Source organism: Clarias gariepinus, chromosome 16, assembly GCF_024256425.1.
Source record: "Clarias gariepinus isolate MV-2021 ecotype Netherlands chromosome 16, CGAR_prim_01v2, whole genome shotgun sequence".
Taxonomy (NCBI): Eukaryota; Metazoa; Chordata; class Actinopteri; order Siluriformes; family Clariidae; genus Clarias; species Clarias gariepinus.
In genome coordinates, this window is record NC_071115.1 from 729,109 (window position 1) to 749,225 (window position 20,117).

At 43.5% G+C, this 20,117-nt stretch overlaps 3 protein-coding genes across 3 annotated transcripts; all 3 read left to right on the plus strand.

Moving 5' to 3' along the window:
* Positions 1 to 1,220: 1,220 nt before the first annotated feature.
* On the plus strand, positions 1,221 to 6,608 carry rnf25 (ring finger protein 25). The gene is made up of 10 exons (XM_053514349.1): positions 1,221 to 1,252; positions 3,247 to 3,318; positions 3,430 to 3,526; positions 3,848 to 3,915; positions 4,013 to 4,082; positions 4,159 to 4,230; positions 4,441 to 4,587; positions 4,883 to 4,972; positions 5,355 to 5,492; positions 5,770 to 6,608. The coding sequence occupies exons 1-10, from the start codon at positions 1,236 to 1,238 to the stop codon at positions 6,475 to 6,477; spliced, it is 1,479 nt and encodes a 492-aa protein (XP_053370324.1). The 5' UTR covers positions 1,221 to 1,235; the 3' UTR covers positions 6,478 to 6,608.
* Positions 6,609 to 7,122: 514 nt separating this feature from the next.
* Positions 7,123 to 11,110, plus strand: kat8 (K(lysine) acetyltransferase 8). The gene is made up of 11 exons (XM_053514347.1): positions 7,123 to 7,683; positions 7,876 to 7,950; positions 8,055 to 8,230; positions 8,370 to 8,423; positions 8,593 to 8,757; positions 8,911 to 9,000; positions 9,570 to 9,710; positions 9,803 to 9,896; positions 10,076 to 10,226; positions 10,323 to 10,477; positions 10,924 to 11,110. The coding sequence occupies exons 1-11, from the start codon at positions 7,344 to 7,346 to the stop codon at positions 10,986 to 10,988; spliced, it is 1,506 nt and encodes a 501-aa protein (XP_053370322.1). The 5' UTR covers positions 7,123 to 7,343; the 3' UTR covers positions 10,989 to 11,110.
* A 744-nt stretch (positions 11,111 to 11,854) lies between these two features.
* Positions 11,855 to 19,894, plus strand: si:dkey-16l2.17 (serine protease 27). Its single transcript, XM_053515073.1, has 7 exons — positions 11,855 to 11,981; positions 12,139 to 12,185; positions 12,932 to 12,964; positions 13,120 to 13,285; positions 16,055 to 16,326; positions 16,890 to 17,056; positions 19,432 to 19,894. Exons 1-7 carry the CDS (start codon positions 11,965 to 11,967, stop codon positions 19,678 to 19,680), a joined length of 951 nt encoding a protein of 316 aa, XP_053371048.1. The 5' UTR covers positions 11,855 to 11,964; the 3' UTR covers positions 19,681 to 19,894.
* Positions 19,895 to 20,117: the final 223 nt, after the last annotated feature.

Sequence of the window (20,117 nt, forward strand, 5' to 3'; positions counted from 1 at the left end):
GAAATTTACAGCTGTTTGAAGTTCATATTGAGAAGACTGAAAGGATTACAAGTTTAAATGTCACACCATTAAATCAATTCTAGACTAGAGTTTGTGTCTGTTTACCTGTAAGTTAAATAACAATGAGGTACAGTACAACACACACCTGGACAAAAACAGCTGATCAGCTAAATGTCCAATGAGTTTTGGTTCTTTAAAAAATAGACAAGGCTGCACTTTGTATAGAGTGGATCCTGAGTTATTGAAACATGAAACAGCTAAAATAAATATTAAAGAATGGTTAAAGTCCAAATATTTTTAAACTTTAACTGAATAGAGTGTGTATAAATTTGTATTTTGCTTTATAAACTGTATTTTGCTACACTACATCCCAGACTTCCTAATTATACACACACACACACATATATATATATATAAACCCAGAGGGTAATTGTAAATTATGTAATCACTCACTCACTCACTCACTCACTCGCTCATCTTCTATAGCGCTTTATCCTGTATTCAGGGCCGCGGGGGCCTGGAGCCTATCCCAGGAGGCTTAGGGCACGAGGCGGGGTACACCCTGGACAGGGTGCCAATCCATCACAGGGCACACACACATACACTCACACACCCATTTACACACTGTGGGGAATTTGGGAACACTAATTAGCCTAACCTGCATATCTTTGGCCTGTGGGAGTCTGCCTGCATGTAATCACTATAATGTTTTTAATTCATAATCCTTGTTTCAGTAGGATCTATTTCAGAGAAAGTGAAGTTGTGTGAATGATAGATGAAAGTACTGTTCAATAAATAGTTTAATGTAAAAAAAAAAAACTAAACAGTATTTTGTGCCTGACATTTGATTAATACGAATCACTTATAATCTTAGTTTTAAATATTTTACTATATAATTTAATAACTGTATGTACTATGACTATAATATGATGACTAACTAATTACTGATCTGTTATTTTTTTGTCTTTTTCCTATAGTTTCTATTTATTTATTTTCTGAACTGTCTGAATGAACAGAATAAAAACATAAAAGTTAAAAGGTGACGTCACTGTCTTTGGGCGTGGCCTGTTTTTTCTGTAAGTCCCGCCTTCGCGCTATGAATTGGCCAGAATAGCTGGGGTTATTTGTTCCAGCCAATCCCAGCTCAAGAACCAGGTCTTCGGCTCACATTCACCAATCAGTGAGCGGGTCCTTTTTATTTACGCGCTTGTGACGTCACCGGCCAGCTGGGAAAGATGGCGGCCGAGAGCGAGTGAGTGCTGTGTGACAGGATGTGTGAATAAACAGTGAGCCGCTTTAAATATCAGCGGAATGTTTTATATTCATTTAATGATCAGATTATATTTCATGCTAAGGCGAGGACGAGGGATAATCCAGAGTCAGTTTAACTCAACAGTGTTAGTGAAATCCGAGCTGGTGGCTTCTGGCTGTCGGGTGTTTTTGCTAGCTGCTGAGAGATTAGCAGGAAAACTCATCAGTCTCAGGGACAGGGCTAGTGTCTCAGTCTCAGGGACAGGGCTAGTGCAGTGTCTCAGTCTCAGGGACAGGGCTAGTGCAGTGTCTCAGGGACAGGGCTAGTGCAGTGTCTCAGGGACAGGGCTAGTGCAGTGTCTCAGGGACAGGGCTAGTGCAGTGTCTCAGGGACAGGGCTAGTGCAGTGTCTCAGGGACAGGGCTAGTGCAGTGTCTCAGGGACAGGGCTAGTGCAGTGTCTCAGGGACAGGGCTAGTGCAATGTCTCAGTCTCAGGGACAGGGCTAGTGCAATGTCTCAGGGACGGGGCTAGTGCAGTGTCTCAGGGACGGGGCTAGTGCAGTGTCTCAGGGACGGGGCTAGTGCAGTGTCTCAGGGACAGGGCTAGTGCAGTGTCTCAGGGACAGGGCTAGTGCAATGTCTCAGTCTCAGGGACAGGGCTAGTGCAATGTCTCAGTCTCAGGGACAGGGCTAGTGCAATGTCTCAGGGACAGGGCTAGTGCAATGTCTCAGTCTCAGGGACAGGGCTAGTGCAGTGTCTGTCGCAGGGACAGGGCTAGTGCAGTGTCTTAGTCTCAGGGACGGGGCTAGTGCAGTGTCTCAGGGACGGGGCTAGTGCAATGTCTCAGGGACAGGGCTAGTGCAATGTCTCAGTCTCAGGGACGGGGCTAGTGCAATGTCTCAGTCTCAGGGACGGGGCTAGTGCAGTGTCTCAGGGACAGGGCTAGTGCAGTGTCTCAGGGACAGGGCTAGTGCAGTGTCTCAGGGACAGGGCTAGTGCAGTGTCTCAGTCTCAGGGACAGGGCTAGTGCAGTGTCTCAGTCTCAGGGACAGGGCTAGTGCAGTGTCTCAGTCTCAGGGACAGGGCTAGTGCAGTGTCTGTCGCAGGGACAGGGCTAGTGTCTCAGTCTCAGGGACGGGGCTAGTGCAGTGTCTCAGGGACGGGGCTAGTGTGATGTCTCAGTCTCCGGGACAGGGCTAGTGTGATGTCTCAGGGACAGGGCTAGTGTCTCAGTCTCAGGGACAGGGCTAGTGCAGTGTCTCAGGGACAGGGCTAGTGCAGTGTCTCAGGGACAGGGCTAGTGCAGTGTCTCAGGGACAGGGCTAGTGCAGTGTCTCAGGGACAGGGCTAGTGCAGTGTCTCAGGGACAGGGCTAGTGCAATGTCTCAGGGACAGGGCTAGTGCAATGTCTCAGGGACAGGGCTAGTGCAATGTCTCAGTCTCAGGGACAGGGCTAGTGCAGTGTCTCAGGGACAGGGCTAGTGCAGTGTCTCAGTCTCAGGGACAGGGCTAGTGCAGTGTCTCAGTCTCAGGGACAGGGCTAGTGCAGTGTCTCAGTCTCAGGGACAGGGCTAGTGCAGTGTCTCAGTCTCAGGGACAGGGCTAGTGCAATGTCTCAGGGACAGGGCTAGTGCAGTGTCTCAGTCTCAGGGACAGGGCTAGTGCAGTGTCTCAGTCTCAGGGACAGGGCTAGTGCAATGTCTCAGGGACAGGGCTAGTGCAGTGTCTGTCGCAGGGACAGGGCTAGTGTCTCAGTCTTAGGGACGGGGCTAGTGCAGTGTCTCAGGGACGGGGCTAGTGCGATGTCTCAGTCTCCGGGACAGGGCTAGTGTGATGTCTCAGGGACAGGGCTAGTGGGGTGTCTCAGGGACAGGGCTAGTGCAGTAAAATGTTCAGATAATTTCAGATCCAATAGAATATTTAGCTATGTTCAGAGTTACACAATGTAATAAATAATAAAACTAACAGTAATAGTTGTTGTTGTTGTTTACAGTGTCCAGTGTGAGATTGAGGTTCTGCAGTCCATCTATCTGGATGATCTGACCGTCACCCGGAGTAATGATGGGTAAAATAAAATCTCATTATTACATACTTATGTGAACATCTGGTGTTTATCGTTATTACACATTATAGAAGTGCATGAAATAAGTGTGTGTGTGCGCGTGTGTGTGTGTAGAGGATGGAGAGTCAGTGTGGTCCTCCACCCGTCCACTGGAGAAGATTGTCTCGCGCAGTTTGTCCGTCTCACTCTCACACTGGACCTGGACTCGGAGGTGCGTTCTCACATCACACCTGGTACTGAGGTACTGTAATTAGTTGCTGAGGTACCGTAGGTACTGAGGTGTTGTAGGTACCGTAGGTACTGAGGTGTTGTAAATATACAGTATATAAACGTTTAGAAGAATAAATGGAACCTCATTATGAAATAAAGGTATTTTAATAATAAAGGGTTAGTGTCTGCCCGTCTGGGTGTCTGCCTGTCTCTCTTCCTGCCTGTCTCTGTTCGTGTCTCTGGCACTGCTGCTCAAACCCACAGTGTGGAAATGAAGCAGAGTTCTGATGGAGACCTGATGAAGTTGTGGTTTGTGTTTCAGTACCCGGCGTCTCCTCCCTGCATCTCCATCCACCATCCCAGAGGTCTCTCAGATGACAAGCTGCTCAGGTTCCTGTCCACACCTCACACTGACTAACTTCTCTGTGTGTGTGTGTGTGTGTGTGTCCATCCATTTAAGTTAATTATGTTTCTTGTTTTCTTGCAGTTTAGAGCACAGTTTACATTCGGAGGCTGAGGACTGTGTGGGGACATCTGTGCTTTATCAGCTCATTGAGGTCTGTCTGTCTGAATGTCTGTCTGTCTGTATGTATGTATGCATTTCTACTTTATTTTATTTCATTTTCTCCACAGAAAGCCAAAGAGATCCTGACCGAGAGCAACATCCCTCACGGCAGTTGTGTGATCTGTCTGTATGGCTTTAAGGTAAAAGAGAATACACTCACTACGTCTCAAATACGTCTCGCTCTCTGCTCTCCTGACCTGCTCAGATGTGTCTCGCTTCCTGCTCTCTTGACTCATTCGTAAATGTCTTGCTCTCTGACCCCACCCTATCTCACTGTGCTCTGCTTGAAATAATATCTCACTGCTGATGATGTTCTTGCTAATGATTGTGATGTTTCTCATGGGGTTCAGGAAGGCGAGGTGTTCACCAAGACGAGCTGTTATCATTATTTCCACTCTCACTGCCTGGGCCGCTATGTCACACACTCGCAGGAGGAGCTGCAGGAGCGAGTGAAGGAGCTGAAGCAGGACAAGACCCGTGACGGAGGAGAGTGTGAGGTGTGGCATCCCATACACATCACTCAGCTCGCAGTGTGTACATGTTCTGTCCAGCCCTCACTGGAACCATAGGAACAGTTTTCTGAGAGTTGATTTATAATGTCAGTCTGTCTTGTTCAGCTTGTCCGCTTATTAGGTTTCTGAGGGAGTTTCCTCTAACTTATGTTGTGTGTATTACCTTGGTCCTGGAGGAACGTTGTCTGGTGTCACAGTGAACTGAACTGTATGTGGATGAAGTGACGATGAAAGACGACTCGACTCTGCTAAAGGAGGTTCTGCTCTCACTCTCTTACAGGAGCTGTGTGTGGTGTGTCCTGTGTGCAGAGAGCCGCTGGAGTACGACCTGAACACACTGCTCTCATCTCCACAGCCCAGCTTCTCTCAGGTACACACACACACACACACATAAAAGAAAAGCTGGGTTCGTGTAGGGGTGTGTGTGTGTACGCTGTGTCTCGTTGTGTCTCGTTGTGTCTCTCAGGCTCTTGCACTAGGACACACACTCTCCAGTGAGGGGAGCAGTGCGGCTTCTCCTAAAGTTATTCTCATTTTTTCACCTTCTGTTAATTTGGAACAATTTGGGATTTTTTTGAGTGATGATCTCAGTGAAGGTGTTCCTTATGTGTTCCTCTGTCTCTCTCTCTCTCTGTCTGTCTCTTTCTCTCTCTCTCTCTCTCTCTCTGTCTGTCTCACTGTCTCTGTCTCTTTCTCTCTCTCTCTCTCTCTCTCTGTCTCTCTCTGTCTCTCTCTCTCTCTCTCTCTTGCAGCAGGAGGACAGTGCAGTGAGTGCAGAGTTTAAAAGAAAGTGGGCGGATCTACAGAAGATTCTGGACCGTCAGAGAGAGAAAGGCGGAGTCATCGACCCCGAGGCCGAGTCGAACCGCTTCCTTATTCACATTAACCACGTACGTGTTTAGGAGACGTCACGCGCGTTCACATGTTTCTGTCAGGCCGGGTAGCTAAAACAACATAAAGGCATTTATATGTAAATTATAGAATTAGGTGATGTTTTAAAATGGTTGTTGGTACTGGGGCAGATGAGTTGAATATGCAAATGAGGAACTATTTGCAACATCTAGCTTACTGCTTTGGAATAGGAATGAATATGCAAATTAGAAAACATTGTTAATCTTTTCAACTTTAAAACTCTTTTTAACATGTTATTTTTTTTTTTCTTTTAAGGCTCCCGCTGACTCATCAGACTCCGCCTGCGCTGATGCTTCAGATCCTGACTCCGCCCAGATACTGCCTCCTCCTCCTCTTCCTCCTGCGTGCTCTAATCAGAACCCTCGTCCTCCTCGAGCAGAGAACGCAGCATACCCGTCTTATCGCCGAGCTTTATGGGGTTCTCACGGCAGGAGACAGCAGGGAGAGTTTAGAGGGGGCAGGAGAGACAGAGGGAAAGGAGGAGGTGGACGAGGAGGACATGCGGCTCATGCGGTTCCTCCTTGTGTGCTGGAGAACCTGACCAAGCTCAGTGTGTCTGTAGCAGAAAGCAGCAGGAACAGTGAGGCACCACAGGACGCCAGTAGAAATTTAGACAGACATTTAGTCAAAGTGATAGAGGAGGCGGTACCGGCTTTAGAAGACGAGAGGGTTGAAACCAGCCTCCAGGACGCACCGGAGTCGAAACACGAACAGCAGGCCGTGTCAAACAGAGCGAGGGAACGAGGAACTGGGCAGGAACGAGACAGGGGAAGGAGGCACGGACCACGAGGGCCACCGTATAGCCACTGGCACGAGAGAAACTCTCAGTGGGATAACGGCGGGAACGTCCACCATCACCACCACAGAGGAGCGAGAGGACAACGGGCGGGCCACCACAGAGGCAACGGGAAGAGCTGGCATCAGAGAACCGAGAGCGAGTTCAAGAAGGAAGGAGTTCTCTGACAGTGGGGGGAGGGAGGAGCGCACACGCCGACCAGCTTCCCTCCCAGCTCTCCCACCTGTACCTGCATCACCAACACCTCTGTAATTACACCAACCTCCACCACTGTAATAAACTCCACACCTGCACTCTACTCACCCGTGTCCTTATTTCTGCTCAGCACACAGCAAAACACACACGCATGCATAATGCATAAGATCCTCGTTCTTCAGGCTGGTTCTGCTCAAAAATACAGAAAACACGTCTGAAGTCATACATGTACAAGTGAAACGTCTCCACTGAACTAAGAATTTATTCAGCTGACATGAATTAACTTCCAGATAGACTGCAGAATGAGTCGATGGGTTTTCATCTAAAAATAAAAAATTAACAATATTTTTTAATAAACATAAGTACTTTCATTATTATGCACACAGTTCCGAGGTTAACACACAAGTTCTGCTCTTAAAAAGGAAAATAAACGTCTTATTTTTAAGGCTGAGTTTAAAATAAAAGTAGCATTGTGATCTCAGTATGTCGGGTGAATCGGATCATTTGACTCGGCTCACAGGTAGGAATCGACTCTTTTTGACTCCCAAATTTTTATTGCCTTATGTGCGAGTTTTTTTTTTTTTTTTTACTATTAACGGAGACTATTTTATTTCTGTGGTTACATTAATGTTGTTGTTTTTTTAAACGTACACGATAATTTCCCAACCACTGAAAGAGCTAAACACACCACTCTGTTTACACGAACGAACACGTGAGTCGATTCGTGTCGCTCGAGCAGAAAGAGCCGGCAGCGCGTCCTTTGCCCCGCCCACCAGCGGGAGGCAACGCGCATGCGCAGGGGTGCAGAGCGCTGCGCAATGTTTTCAAATCGTCTCTAATGTCGAGGAGGGAGCGCAGTGCGGCCAGCAGCGTCCCGAGTAGCACCGCGAATACACTCAACCCCCGGGGCCGAGGAGACCACATGGACATGGACATGGACCCCGGACACCCCGCCAAGGACCGGGGAGACGTCGAGACGGCCAGCCGAGCGCCTTTATCGTCCAACGGCAGCGGCGGAGAGGAGGACGAGGCGGAGGCCGCGGAGCGGCGGAGGGAAGCCTCGGGCTCGAGTAACCCGCGCGCCGGGGATGGAGCGTCGCTGTGCGGCGGCAGGGAGCAGGAGGTGTCAGTGGAGATCGGGGAGACTTACCTGTGTCAGCGCGCAGACAAAACATGGCGTGAGTCGGAAATATAACGAGTTATAACCACGTGGAGCTGTTTAAATCACTATTACTGTACAGGAATGATAAAGTTATTGTTATGGACCATTCATTTGTTGCCTCCAAAAATCCATTTAAATAATCATCTCTCTCACACACACACACACACACACTCCCCTCTCTCTCTCTCTCTCTCTCTCTCTCTCATAGATTCAGCAGAAGTGATCCAGTCCAGACTAAATGAGCAGGAGGGCAGAGAGGAGTTCTACGTACATTATGTTGGATGTAAGTGAGATGATAAATGTTCAGTAACCAAAGTTTTCCTGCAGACAGAAGAAGAAGAAGAAACTAAAATAACGGCTCTTGCTTTATCGTGCCTTGTGTTGCAGTTAACAGGCGTCTGGACGAGTGGGTCGGAAAGGGTCGTCTGGCGCTGACCAAAACGGTGAAGGATGCGGTCAGGAAGAGCGTGGAGGAAGGAGGAGGGGAGCTCGGGGATCAGCCGGAGAGGAAGATCACACGCAACCAGAAACGCAAACACGACGAGATCAACCATGTGCAGAAGGTACCGGAACACAGACCTTCACAGTGTTGAGTTAATCGGCTTCTTTTTACCTCCGCGTCTAATCATGTGGACATCTTGTGCTTTAGATAGTAAAACGAACCTGTGTATATGTCATGTCATGCTGTGTTGTGTGTTTCAGACGTATGCGGAGATGGATCCCACGACAGCAGCGTTGGAGAAGGAGCACGAGGCGGTGAGGGAGAAACACTGCTCACCCTCTTATTGTTTAACTCATTGTTCAGTCAGTGATGAGCAATCCACTGCAGCCAGCATCCAGGATGAGTCGTGTGTGTGTGTGTGTGTGTTTTTCTCCACTTGTGATATTCCTTTCATGCTGTGTGTTGGAACTTTAATCCCTGCAGATCACCAAAGTGAAGTACGTAGATAAGATCCAGATCGGGAATTTCGAGATCGATGCCTGGTACTTCTCTCCGTTCCCTGACGATTACGGGAAGCAGCCGAAGCTCTGGATCTGTGAATACTGTCTCAAGTACATGAAGTATGAGAAGACCTTCAGATATCACCTGGTCAGTTTCACCTGAGCATGATGTTTTGGTTTAATTATTACACCACATGGGGGCGCCATGACAAGAAACTGCAGTGTTTCACTGCAGTTCTCATCCAGGTTATTTTAAACTTTTCTTATTCCTGCTTTGTTTCTGTGGCCGGTTGTGTCTCAGACTCAGTGTCAGTGGAGGCAGCCTCCAGGGAAGGAGATTTACCGCAGGGGGAACATCTCAGTCTACGAGGTGGACGGCCGAGACCATAAGGTCAGCTTCAACTTTAACACACGTGCATGAGTCTGTTCTGTAAACCATACAGAAAACCTGAACCATCAACACAGTTACTGATGCATGGTTATAATAATTATTAAAATGATTTACAGGTGACAGAATAAAACATTGATTTAATGGCCGAGAATAATCTGAACATGTCGTAAAATATTTTAAGTATTTAAATTTAAGCTCGTGGAAAACTGCTGGTTTGTTTTTCGATCTGTCTGAATTTGGATGTAAATAAAGAGATTCATGCTGCATCTTGCACACCACACCAATTTGAGCACAATCTAAAAATATAGAAATTGATTTTAAAAAAAGCAAAATAACTAATGAAGAGCAGATTTTTATATGTGCATTTCTAAATACAATAAATAAACTTGTTAAAACTTTTAAATATTGCTGATGTAAATATTAAGGCTGTAGTTTAGTAACGTAAAGCACTTTAATTAAATCTGCGCTAAACAGTTTATTAACCAACAGTGTGTATCTCCGAATTTTCAGTTCTTTAATTTCTCTAAAGCTGTAGTTTTGATGTGTTCTGATGTTCGGTCCGGATCTAGCTCTATTGTCAGAACCTGTGTCTGCTGGCTAAACTCTTCCTGGATCACAAGACGCTCTACTTCGACGTGGAGCCCTTCATCTTCTACATCCTCACTGAGGTCAACAGGCAGGGGGCGCACATCGTTGGTTACTTCTCCAAGGTCAGGGAGTGTGTGTGTGTATATGGGTAAGAGAGAAATTTGTTGCTTCTGAGTTTCTCATCTTACTGTGTGTGTTTGTGTGTTAAATTCAGGAAAAGGAGTCTCCAGATGGGAATAACGTGGCGTGTATTCTCACACTCCCGCCGTACCAGCGCAGAGGATACGGCAAGTTCCTCATCGCGTTCAGTGAGTTTTAGCGTCACAGCATTTCTTTCTTTCATCTTATGTTTTTATTTTGTGTGGTTTGTGTTCGTCATGCGCTAACTGTAGATCAGCTCACTGGGGTGCCAGGACTTTTGCACTGTTAACCTCTAAGTCACATTTTGGTCATCGATAAAATTGTGTGCATGTGTGTGCTCTTGCAGGTTATGAGTTGTCTAAATTAGAGAGTACGGTGGGTTCTCCGGAGAAGCCTCTGTCTGATCTGGGGAAGTTGAGCTACAGGAGCTACTGGTCGTGGGTCCTGCTGGAGATCCTAAGAGACTTTAGAGGAACCTTGTCCATTAAAGACCTCAGGTACGCCCGTGTGTGTGTGAACACACTTTCACTGCACAAGATACCTCACCTTTGTGTTCAAACTAAGCTCACAGAAAGCTCCTGTTCTGTCCACAGCCAGATGACTAGCATCACGCAGAGTGACATCATTAGCACGCTGCAGTCTCTCAACATGGTCAAGTACTGGAAGGGTCAGCACGTCATCTGCGTCACGCCCAAACTGGTGGAGGAACACCTGAAGAGCGCTCAGTATAAGAAACCTCCCATCACAGGTACAAGCCACATCACCGGGGTTGATTCATTCTCTAGAACAGCAGCTCTGATGGTGGTGCAGGCGGGGTTATATAGAAATGCACTTATTCACATCACTTGACATTTTATGATAAAAAAATAAAATGCTGTGGGGTGAAAGGTGTTAACGGAAAATATTTGCCTTCAAAGGGTGAGAACAGTAACTGCACTTCATCACACACAGTGGTAATTACCGGCTAATTCTAATTTATAACCATCTATAACCAACAAGGGTGGTCTGATATCTAAAAGTTGTACTTCTCCTAAAAATCATCCCAAATTATCTCCTATCTCATTGTTTTCTCTGTTTGCCATGTTATTGTTCTTGACTTTTTGTTGTTGTTGTTAGATTTCAGTTTGTCCATCACACATCTCTGAAGCACATCTATGAGTGACCTCACCCGTGTGTGTTCTGTTCTCTCCACAGTCGACACGTTGTGTCTAAAATGGGCTCCACCTAAACACAAACAGGCCAAGTTCTCCAAGAAATGACAGACGTAGAGACGGACACTGAATCGTCCTGTTCAGAAGTGTTTGACGAAGAGGGACGCTGTTAGACTGTACATTGCTTTTTCTTAATAAAAAACAAAAAAATAAACAAGGCTTGTGCTTGATCTTATTCTCTTTGTTTATTATCTAATTCTGCTTTATGTTTGATGTACGGGTAAGTGTTTAACACAAACTGAAGCGCATGAATGATTGATGTGAGCATATGGAATTACCCATTGCTCGGGTGACCGGTGTGTGAATCCTGCTGGAGGGCAAGACATTATTTGTGTTAGGAAGAAAAATGTCCGTCAAAATGACACAAGACACACACATAACCTTAACATTTGTAACATGTTTGCATTTTTATGTGTATATATATATATAGTTATTTATTAAAAAAAAGACTTTTATATAAATAAACAGATTATTTCACTCTTAAATGTTTGATCTTGTGAAGTTGTGACGCGCTCTGAAGTTGGAATCATGTTGCTGTAATGGGGGGGAGGGGGAGGGGGGTCTCCTTAACAATGCTCCCTTGATGTCGCTATAGAAACTGACTGTAGTACCTGAAGGAGAACAATGGCTCCATTGGGCTCGGAGTGACGTGGCGAGCTCTGATTGGCCGCCGCATGCAGGTGCCCCCCCCCCCCCCACACACACACAGGTGCACTCAGGAATCTCTGCTGTCCATATCACGCGCACGTTTTTTCCTCTCGAGCTGTTGGTTTTACTGCTGTTTACACCCTTAATGGATTTATTTATGATTTTATTTCATGACCGCTTAAAGAAGTGAAAAATATGTAAGTTTATATTTACACAAAAGAAGAAAGAACACACACACACACACACGGAGACTCTGAGGGGAATGTGGGAGTCGAGCGCAGCCGCGCGTGAGGAGCAAGAAATTTAAATTTCTTAAAATTAACTCCGCGTGCGCTCGGATTAATAACGGAATTAACGGTCGCTGTTCATTAGCATCATGCTACACACCATCAGGTAAATTTAATGCGGATTAATTTGTTGTTTTTTTTTAAACAATATGTCGATATAAGTGTGTAATTTGAGTGTAGCTCCTTCAGCTGATGGAGCTGGGAGATGATCAGAAGTGGGTTCCATCCCAGGTGTTCACACAGACATGTGTTTTTCCTCACAGAATGATGGATTTAGTGATGGAGCTGCTCGTCGCCATGCTCGCCTCAGGTGAATAAACCAACACACACACACACACACACACAGGTGCAGGAGGAGTTTTAGCAATATCTCTAAATATTAAACACACACACTGAACTTTGTGTGAATCAAAAAAGAAATTAGAGTGTGAGAAAATCCAAAACCATGAGCTCCACAATAGTGTTTAAAATAAAATTGTACATAAAGTATATTTACTATCATATTATCTAATAACAATCATCTTAAGATACAACATGAATCAAAAACATATTTATAAATACACAGTTCTGTTCTAATGTGTTTTGCCTCATTAATGATCCAAAATCTTTAAAAAATTCTGAAAAACCTGAAAAGCCTTTTGGATCTTATTATTTGCATTGTTTTGTAGTGTTTAAAGTGCACACTCAGGCACAATATCTTTTTTTTTTTTGCCTCAGAAGATGCAAAGGATAGAAACTTTTACACGTCCTTGCTGTATATCCAGGAAAGAATAGCAAAGGTGTCATTTTTAGATCCTTATAAATGAATGAATGAATGAATAAACAACCAGTGTGAAATATTTCCAGTGATGCGCTGGTACAAGAATTCCATGTCCTGAATTAAAAACATAGTCTGTAATTAGTCACAATTATCTGCGTAGAGCTTCCAAAACGTGTAATATTACATAATGGATAAGAAAAAAATAATAGGTTTGTGTTCAGCGTCTTTAGCTTAGATATTTCTATTGTGTGGTTTGTGTTATTCCGGTTCTCACCATCGTTCTTTTCACCATACAGGTGTGTGGTTCATCCCAACATGTGAAACTCAAGGTAATTACACTATCCTTTATTTTCTTTTTTCTTTCACCACTTAAGTACAGTATTGAGTTTCTGCCTCAGACTCTAAGAACCGAGAAAGGGATTTGTTTCTTTCCGACCCTATGTACTGCGTGAAAGCCGACACCCGTGTTTTGACCGATCTGCAGGATGCGGTAGGCCTGTTGTAGGAGCTCGTATTGTAGGAGGAAGTGAGGCACAGGACGGGGCGTGGCCTTGGCAAGTGGACATCCAGATGGGAGCAAGCGGCCATGTTTGTGGAGGATCCATCATCTCTAAAGATTGGGTTCTGTCCGCGGCACACTGTTTCCCCAAGTAAGTCTCCTGTGTTTAATGTTCAAACTGCTGGTTATGTTAACTTGAGAATGAGCGTTAACAAACAGTCTCTCATATCAAACTACAGTTTCAAACTGTCCAGTGACTAAAACTTTTGTAATTCTGAAGAACATCCACAGCCATCTGTACGGTTCCGGAGTGGATTCAATTACAATAATCTGACGGTGACCTCCAAGCTTTTGGTGTGGTTACAGTGTTTTAGGAAAACTGGTGGATCAGGCAGGTGTGAAGGAGGCCAGAAGAAGTCGGGATCCCTGGAATCTCAGGAGTAGCATGAGTAGCTCCACAGAGAGAGAACAGAGATTACTAGTTACAATCTTGTGCTGTGACAGTTTAACCTAAGTGTGCCTGTAGCACATAAAGTGCCCTCTGGCATGGGAGGAGCACCAGTGGCATCTAAGCAGAAAAAACATCGTTAGTCTTTTTTATATCTATTATAGCAGCTGTTGCGCTTAAGGGAGCTGATCTTTAGCAGTTTTCTATACTGAGGAGAAGTGTACAAGAAAGAGAGGGAATAATACACAACTCTGTTCAATCAATCAGAAACAATTTTTCTGTTTCTGATTGATTTGTCTGTTTCTTTTTGTAAAAAAGGTGAAAACACTTCTCTCCAGTGGAACTGGTTTATTTCACATCATAGGAAAACCAAGAAGAACCAAGGACAGGCGGTCAACAGCTCAAGTAGCTAAACTTTTTATCTAGTCAGTTTTTTGACACTATAATAATAATAATAATAATACAACGTCAGTGGGGTGAAATGCTTTCTCGTGTGTAATGGTGTGAAATCACTTGATCATGCTGAAGAGATTATTGTTAATAATTTAATGACCTAAAATAAGGTTGTGGTCCAATAGTTATTTAATGATTTAATAATCATGGGGTTCCTCATGCCTCTCCATTTTTTTTAACTGTCCAGAAACGTGTGGGTAGGCAGATAGGTTACAGTAAATTGCCCCTTGGTGCGAATGTTTGTTTTTGGTGCTAGGTTGCTCCCAGCGTTTTTAGGATTGGCTCTGGATCCACCATGATCATGAGAAGAACAAAGTGCTTACTGGAGCAGAAGAAATTAATGAATGGAGTGTAACTAGTATATTACATAATAGTATAGTACATTCAAGTGTAAATTCCAGGACTGGAGTTTCCTACAATCTACTTGAGCCTGTAACAGACTGGACTCCATATGAACTTCTCCACATCTCCTGTTAAACTGAACTTCCAGCCTCCTAACACACAGTATAAATGCAGATCAATCCCTGCTATTCGTTATCACCCAGATGAGGATGGGTTCCCTGTTGAGTCTGGGTCCTCTCAAGGTTTCTTCCTATTACCATCTCAGGGAGTTTTTCCCTCAGCACCGTCACCCTCGGCTCGTTTATCAGGGACGATCTGATCATTCTGATTCACACACACACACATTTCATAGACACTTCCATATTTTCTTTTGTTTGTGTGAAGCTGCTTTTTTGACAATGACAATTGGTAAAAATGCTATACAAATAAAATTGACTTAAATTGAATTAAATTTAAATCTAAGAAGCTATGATGTGGCACTGATATAATGATAAAACTCATCACTGAACACTTTTTTTGAGAGTATTTTAAAGTATTTTTGGAACTTTTATAAGACTGGAATAGCTGAGTTGTTGGAATGTAAAGTCTACTTGGGCCATTTATACGTATTGTTCTTTTTCCCCCTTTGGTTGAATATTATGATACAAAAATTGTAGATTGACATCATAGATAGACATAGATATAAAATAAAAATTTAGGATACGAGGGATTATCAAAAAGTTTTGAAATTCACGTCCCACAGATTCCATCGCTTTCACCGTACGTCCTCCATCAGACGCCTTAAAACCAGGCAATAGATTCACTATGGACGGACTGGCTTCTGGGGACGAATTCTCGATGCACAATGCCGCGAATGTGGAAACAGACGCTAAGTATGCACTCAGTCGGGCTGCAGACCTGCCTCTCCTTTTTCTGGTGTGGAGATGACAAGCTCTTTCACTGTTTGGTCACTGGTAATGACCCTCGTCATGAAGGACGGGTCGTCCACAGCACGCTGACAGAGTTCTTGGCAGACTTTGATGCAATGTTCCTCCTGATCCTGGATCAGCAGCCTGAAGACGAACTCAGCAGCAACAGTGCATGTTTATGTGTGGGCTGTTCCATGTGACACACCGACAACCGCAGCAATGTTGTGGATTGTTCTCCGATGATAATTATGCACAAGTTGCTGAATAGTTTTCACATTTTTGGGGGTTAAGCTCGTTCTCGACATCCTGATCTCTCGTCGTCTCCTTTCACATGTAACTACACGTTCGCTCTTTGTTCTAACTTGCTCTCCACGATGAAACGGCATTCAGCTTCGAACAGCACCAGTCGCACAGCTCCTGATCTACATGGACCATGTCTTTTGGCACATTGACTTATGAAGGTCTGTGCTTACTGTGACTGTGCGTGCAGCCTTGTGCTGCCATCTGTTGGTGTGTTACAAAACTTGTTTCACCTTTTTGATACCACCTTGTATTTTCTTGTGTAAGGGGACTCGTAGATTCTCCACTCTTATAAATATTAAAACAATTTAATTTATTAATATTTAATTATTTGTAAACCTGATTTATTATCTAATTTATATGTACTACAGTGTCACAATTGTATTAATGTTATAGATATATAATATACTGTAGATATAACATCTCCCTGACTCTGGTCATCACCTCCTCTGTTTACTCATCTCTTCAGCCCCTCAGATGTGTCCTCATACCGTCTCTACATGGGCCGCTATCAGCTCAACGGCGCTAACCAGTTTCAGATGCTGAGATTAGTGAAGAGGGTGGTGGTGGCACAGGGGTACTCCCTCCCTCAGGAGGGCAGAGACTTGGCACTTGTAGAGCTGGACTCGCCACTCACCTGGACAATCCACATCCAGCCTGTGTGTTTGCCCAACACCGGCTTCACTTTCTACACTGGAACCATGTGCTACGTCACAGGCTGGGGTGACACGCAGGAGGGAGGTGAGTGCCGAAAAATAAGCTTGACTGAACAGGTACAGCAATAAGCACTTGATCTGAAGGGCATGACGCAGTCAGATGAGCACTCCACTAGATAAATAATGTGGGGGTGGGGGGTTTCAGTTTACGTGAACTCAGTGCTCCGGGTTAGCTGAGACATCACTGGGCTGTGACTGAAAACATAATGGTGTGGGGTTGGGGTTATGTGAGACCTTCTACAGAGTGTAGTGTGATGAAATGCCTCAGTAAAAAGCTGTTTAAATACCTGCTTAAGTGTTTAACACCAAAACACTGGAGATAAGAAAGATCTCTGTGGGACCAGCATGAGGTGATCCGGAGTAACAAACAGATTTTAAAGACTCTAATCTCATTAATCTACACTCTAGCCTAGCTTTATTTAGGGTAACTCCTAAAAATTTACTCCAGAGAACAGCAGAGCTGGGTGGAAAGGGGTATTGAGCCAGGGAGGGTAGATGAGCTCATAATAGGGGGAAAGTCTGATTGGCTTGTTTAAACCAATACAAATAGAAAAAGGACAAACAGCAGTGAATGATTTCCCTCTACAGTCTCGCTGTCTGGAGTCGGGACGCTACAGGAAGTCGGAGTGCCCATTATCGACAGGGACGCCTGCAACGCCATGTACCAGATCGACTCGTCTAACTCAGACAAAGTGTCTATCCTGTCAGACATGATCTGCGCCGGGTACCAGGAGGGAGGCAAGGACTCGTGTCAGGTAGGAACAACAAACACTCCCCCCTAAACACCGACACGATGGCACAGTGTGTTAAAGGAGCAGTGAGTAATGTTGAGACCACAACGATCTAAAAACAGCACCAGTCTGATCTCAGCAATAATCCAATTTTAACTCAGGTTTAGTCCAATGATGGTTTTATTGTTTGTTTTAGAGGTCCCTGGTTAATAAAAGTTTGTTACATGGCTGATAAATATTTATTTAAAAATAGTATTACAGTAATATAATTACACTGTACACTCTAAAAAGAAATGTTTAGACTTAACAAAAAAAATTAACGCAACGTTTTGCATTAGTCTTTTTGCGTTATGACAACTTCATTTGAAATTATTTTGAACCAACAAGCTTCTTTGCGTTGGGGGAATTAGCTTTTCCTCTTCAGTCAAAGATTATTTTAATTACCCCTTACTTATTAACTGTTAGACAAAAGGCAAGTTTTTAAGTTGATAACTTGTATAAATTATGTTGCTCCAAATGGCTTTACCATATTGTTTTAAAGCAATTTTATATGTTGTTTAATTACTATAATAATTTATACAAAATTTCAAATAGCAACCATTTAAAAAATTAAGTGACTCCAAGTTTTTCAGGTTTCTTTTTATGTAGGGTTTTTTGGTTTTTGTTAATGTAGTAGATTAAAAAAAAGACATTAGTTCAACCATTATTTTTGTGCAAATAGCTTTTATTTTCAACTGCAGTTGAGTATGTGAACAAATTATATATAAATCTTGCACAAAATGCAAATAAAAAACTCAAAATTCAACTGGTCCTCAGTAAGAATAACTAAGCATAATAAATTATGCTATCACAACAAAGTTAGGCAAATCTCTATAAATATAACAGTCAAAAGCCAAGTAGCATGTCATAGAACATTCCAAGAGACTAAGCTCTGAATGACAGTCATTTCCAATGAGAGAGATAAATTTACACACTTTGCACTCACAGCCCATTTTTTCAAACAATATTGACAAACTTACAAAACACACTTCTCATTAGGTTGATAATGTCTATTGAATAACTATTAATGCAAAATATTAATTTCAGGTGGACACAAACACCTCAGTGATACTGTCAGAATCACAATGCCAACATTTTACATACCCTTTAATGTTATGAAAAATACCACAAAACCCAGAAAAATATTAACTTTGAATTGTATTACAAAAGTAACTAAAATACAAGCAAACTAAAATAAAAGAAACACTCTGCTTTTACTTCTTTGCTACTACAATTTGCCTACAGTGGAAGCACACAGCCATCCATGTGAATGAACAAAAGACTTTTAAAAACTGTGGCTGTGACTGAAATTAGTTAACATTACGTAGCTTACAGTCAAATGGTCAAATTAGCAAAACCTGAATAATGTTTTCCCAAACAGCTCTTTTGCTGAGCAGATATCTCAATGAAACAAGTGTAAATTCATTACTTTAGTAGAACTATTAGATGTAAATTGAAGTGTTACTCACCATGAAATTTTGTTTATATTGAGTTTGGTTAGCCTATAACTCTGCTAACACACAATCTTACCACTGGAACACGTCCAGGCATAGGGGGTAGGATATAACTTAAAAAAAATAACTTATTATGCCAACTTTTTAAAGTTAAGACAACTTAAATTTTGTTTTCAACCCATTAACAATTAAATTTGAGTTTAAATGACATGCAAAATTAAGTTGATATAATTACCAGCATTATTATTTGATCACAACTTATAAAAATAAAGTTTGCAACTTAGAAAGTTCATCTAAATCAATTAATTAGAATGTTTAACTTGCATCCATGTATTAAATCAAGTAGTGGTAAAAGGTCCTCTGAGTTAGTTTTTAGAGTGTACATACATTATAAAACAAAGTCTGCTTTTGGTTTTGGCTTTCGCGCAGGGGTAAAATGGCAGATTAACAGTATAGCCTGCCTCTGCAGAATCGCCAGATTACTGAGCCGAATTCCAAAAGTCTGAGTTTATCTTAGTAAGATGGTCACATGACCACTTACTGTAGTCAGTGTAGAAATCAGCAAATTATTGCAATGGGCAAAAAGATTGCATTTAAACAACCAGCTTTCTTTACAGAAGGAGACACGGCTTATTAATCATCCAACTGGAGGCGGAGCTTATTCATAATACAATGGTTAATAACGTTGAGCCAGTTGTGGGAGGGGCTTATTTAAAGACAGAGCTTAATATTATAGGTCCAGTTGTGGGAGGGGCTTATTTAAGGGAGAGTTTAATAATGTTTTTCTGACTTCGGTTGAAGCTTAACATCTGATTTACACTATTAGTACCTGATATAATACTTATCGTGCACGTCAGCCCTCATGTCTCAGAGCTAGCATTAACGCGAAGACGTCTCCTCTCTCAGGGCGACTCCGGCGGACCCCTCGTCTGTTCCTTCGGGAACGGCACATGGATCCAGGCGGGTGTGGTGAGTTTTGGACTGGGGTGTGCTCAGAGGAACCGACCCGGCGTGTACGCCAGAGTGTCGAGCTTTGCGGGCCTGATCCGTTCCACGGTGCCGGAGGCCCAGCTGCTGGACCGGGCCTGTAAGCGTGCGGCTCCTGGCCTGGTGGTGCTCGGTGTGGTCCTCACAGCCCTGATCCTCGGGAGGTAGTGAGCCTGTTCAGTGGACTCGCACTGCACTACTGACCTGCAGCCTGGACGTCTCACAGCCTGGAGCCATGCGGGACTCTTTATATAGATAACACTCACCATCATGCAGAAACACTACGACAGGAAATCAATGAACCCAAACCTTAGGCGTTATTTTTTTACACAAAAAAAATGCATCAGGCTTTTTTAATTTTTTTATTGATAAATGCAATAATGACTTTAATGTCTTTTCAGTGTCTTTACCTTTAAATTAACATTCAATGTGTTTATCACTGTTTTATTTTACAACTGTGTGTTAAAACTGTTATGTTTGAGTGTTTAATGAATATAGTGAGATACAGTGAGGTACAGCTCACGCCTGACTCGGCCTGAAGAAGGAAGGAATGTTTACTGTAAATTAATCGATATGATCAGATCACCTCACTCTCGATCTTGTAC

Coding starts and splice junctions, on each gene's coding strand:
- rnf25 (XM_053514349.1), top strand. Junction 4,973..5,354: donor CACAGCCCAGCTTCTCTCAG/GTACACACACAC, acceptor TCTCTCTTGCAG/CAGGAGGACAGTGCAGTGAG. Junction 5,493..5,769: donor TCCTTATTCACATTAACCAC/GTACGTGTTTAG, acceptor TTTTCTTTTAAG/GCTCCCGCTGACTCATCAGA.
- kat8 (XM_053514347.1), top strand. CDS start 7,344: ATGTCGAGGAGGGAGCGCAGTGCGGCCAGCAGCGTCCCGAGTAGCACC. Junction 8,231..8,369: donor AGATCAACCATGTGCAGAAG/GTACCGGAACAC, acceptor TGTGTGTTTCAG/ACGTATGCGGAGATGGATCC. Junction 9,001..9,569: donor TGGACGGCCGAGACCATAAG/GTCAGCTTCAAC, acceptor GTCCGGATCTAG/CTCTATTGTCAGAACCTGTG.
- si:dkey-16l2.17 (XM_053515073.1), top strand. Junction 16,327..16,889: donor GGGTGACACGCAGGAGGGAG/GTGAGTGCCGAA, acceptor TTCCCTCTACAG/TCTCGCTGTCTGGAGTCGGG. Junction 17,057..19,431: donor GAGGCAAGGACTCGTGTCAG/GTAGGAACAACA, acceptor CTCCTCTCTCAG/GGCGACTCCGGCGGACCCCT.